This window comes from Sinocyclocheilus rhinocerous, unplaced genomic scaffold, assembly GCF_001515625.1.
Source record: "Sinocyclocheilus rhinocerous isolate Xijiao unplaced genomic scaffold, SAMN03320098_v1.1 scaffold862, whole genome shotgun sequence".
Classification (NCBI taxonomy): domain Eukaryota; kingdom Metazoa; phylum Chordata; class Actinopteri; order Cypriniformes; family Cyprinidae; genus Sinocyclocheilus; species Sinocyclocheilus rhinocerous.
In genome coordinates this window covers 5,932-8,916 of record NW_015642052.1, presented here as the reverse complement: position 1 = coordinate 8,916, position 2,985 = coordinate 5,932, and the positions used below count along the sequence as shown (strand labels likewise).

General features: G+C 32.6%; 1 protein-coding gene across 2 annotated transcripts in view; it reads left to right on the top strand.

Moving 5' to 3' along the window:
* LOC107755391 (transcriptional adapter 2-alpha-like) overlaps nt 1-2,127 on the top strand; it is a 21,129-nt gene extending 19,002 nt beyond the window's left edge. For both annotated transcript variants that reach the window (XM_016572172.1, XM_016572171.1), the window contains 2 exons: nt 1,394-1,467; nt 1,574-2,127. In XM_016572172.1, coding sequence (XP_016427658.1) covers nt 1,394-1,467; nt 1,574-1,759 — 260 coding nt within the window. In that variant the 3' untranslated portion in view covers nt 1,760-2,127. The remainder of the gene's footprint in view (nt 1-1,393; nt 1,468-1,573) is intronic.
* Nucleotides 2,128-2,985: the final 858 nt, after the last annotated feature.

The window sequence follows — 2,985 nt, the reverse complement described above, 5'->3', positions numbered from 1 at the left end:
ATGCTTTAAGCGCCACCTGCTGGCAGAGAGTGAATCTGCGTCTCATTCAGCTCTGCTGTTTCTGTTTCATGCAGATGTTTTTGTATGTATAGTTTCTATATTCCATTATGTTTTTGCTTCAAATTTCGAAATTATACATTCTAATTTAGATTAAAACCTGCTCATGTTGCATGTATGCAGCATCTTTGTTTGGATCATGATTAAAATGCAGTGGTTGCCTCTAATTTTAAATGGAAAGAGCACAGACAAAGCATTATTTTGTTTATATGAAGAGATTTATTTTATTTGCATTACTTATTTATTTGATTTGAGGCTTGTTTTAAAATTTCAATTTAGGTTTGTTATTTACATTTACATTATATTTAAATTTAGTCATTTAGCAGACGCTTTTATCCTAAATGACTTACAAATGAAGACAATAGAAGCAATCAAAGCCAACAAAAGAGCAGTAATATGCAAGTGCTATATTAGTATATTATTATAGCGTTATATTTCAATTTCACAAAGAAACGTGCAGCATTTTGTCCAAGCAAAAATAAAGGGACACATTTAATTTATAATTTGTCTTAAATCTCACATCCCTACTGCTAACCATCTTAAACCATCTTAAATCTTCAGTTATTAATGCAAAATTACTAATTATGATTTTGTGAAACAGTTGTGTCAGACCTACTGTAATAATAATAATACTTTTATTGTTAGAAGTAGTAAGAAGAACAGCAATAAATGTATTTTGCAATGCAATTTATTAACTAATATCTACTAACTAACAATTAAATATGACTTCGCCTAAAAAAACTCCTAATTTTCCACGCCTTCTTTCTTTGCACATTTGGGCGGCATTATGCAAATGTTTCCACATAGTGAGGTAGATATGTGGGGGCGTGTTAGAACGAGCCGTTTTAGGGGGGCGTGGCAGAGTCTTAACTTTGATAAAGAATATCTCTTTGGTTTTGAGACTTTAGTCTTTGCAACTTCAGGGATCTTATCTATGCACAATCAGCTTGTAACACTCCAAAGAGAAAGGAAAACTTGAAATCGCATCATATGACCCCTTTAATAGTAAGCTAGTTGATCAGTTTAGGTATGGCGTAGAATTAAGGGATCTAGAATTTAATCATGCAGAATGTGCTTTATAAGAACTAATAAACAGCCAATATGCTAGTAATATGCATGCTAATAAAAACCTAGTTAATAGTGAGAACTGGTCCCTAAACTAAAGTGTTACCATGTGTTTTTATTGAATGCAGCACAACATTCAAGAAACTGTGGTAAAATCACTGTAATGCACAGTCCTGTGGCTTATTGCTTTGCTCAGTTATTTGTTACTAGATCACTTGCTGACTGCTCTTGATGAGGAGAATCTGAATGATCTCAATCGTCTGATCCACAGGCAGAAGAAGCGCACCTCCTCTCAACCTAACAGGACTGCCTGGCACCGAGAAACTCAACGAGAGAGAAAAAGAGGTTTGGAAATCTTGATTTTGCTTCTGGCACGAGCTCATTTCGAAGACATCTGCCTCATTGATGTGGTATAATGGATCCTAAACGATTCTCTCATCATCTCTCTCAGTTATGTCAGGTGGTTCGTCTGGTGCCTGGGGCGTATCTGGAGTACAAACAGGCCCTGCTGAACGAGTGCCGGCGGCAGGGGGGTCTACGGCTGGCACAGGCCCGATCGCTCATCAAGATAGATGTCAACAAGACACGCAAAATCTACGATTTCCTTATCAAAGAGGGCTACATCAATAAGGCTTAGTGTTGATTGAACTGCTGCAAGGACATCTGATAGATGAAGACTCATACTCGTTCATGTTGAGAATGAGCAATGAGAAGTGACAGGTTTTAAGTACACTGGTTTGATGTACTTTATTTGAAGTCATTGATTCCTTACAGATCTGCACCTGTTTGTTTTTGAAAGACTGATGGGGTGCTCCTGTAAAGCTGTGTTTGTGTAAAAAAAAACTGCTGCTGTTTGTACAGGTGAGAATCTCTCACTGTAATATTAAGAGTCATTTTATTTCATTTTATTTGTCTACATGCCCTTAAAATTGTCGATTAACTTTTGAACTCTGGAATTGTTAGATGAATATCACAAGGTCTTTGAAGAACATTTAAATCACAAAATCAACATAAATAAGAATTTGTTTGTCAAAGAAAATGAAGCCTGTTTGTTTTTTTTATTGCTGTTGTTTGTGATTATTAAATGTACTGTGACATTTTCATGACAATTCTGCATATAATATTTTTTTTAAGAAAAAATATAATTTAAATTTTTATTATAAAATTGCATTTTATAGTATGTAATTATTATATTGTGACTATATAATTATATTGTAAAATGTACAACAATATTTACTGTACTGCCTTTATTATTAAAATTGAAAAATAGTTTTCACAGTTCTAAGAGTAACCCAAAAGTAAAATGACTGTACTCATTACATCAGTGAAAAATTGGGGGGAAATTGTCAGAAATAATTTTATTACAGTTTTGGGGTACAGTTTTGATAAAATATACCACAACACATTACTAAGCACTGAAATATAGGGGGAAAAAATAGAAAAGAAAAAAGCAATTTTTTTTATATATATATATATATATTTATATATAATTAAAGTGCCCCTATTATGTTTGTTTGAAAATTAAAATGCTAAAACAGAAATAAGGAAGACCAATAGCAGTGATTTAAAACAATAATAACGAAATATACCGTATTGGCCCGAATATAAGACGACCCCCCTTTTTTCCTTTTGGAAAAAGGCTTTTTAAAAACCAAATCTTGTTTTTTCTCAGTAAAACACATTTTGTCTTCAATTATTTTCATATTGCATATTTTTCCTATTTTAATTTTTGTTTTGAAAGTATGGTAAAAACTGGTAAAATTTAGATGAATATCACAAGGTCTTTGAAGAACATTTAAATCACAAAATCAACATAAATAAGAATTTGTTTGTCAAAGAAAATGAAGCCTGTTTGTTTTTTTT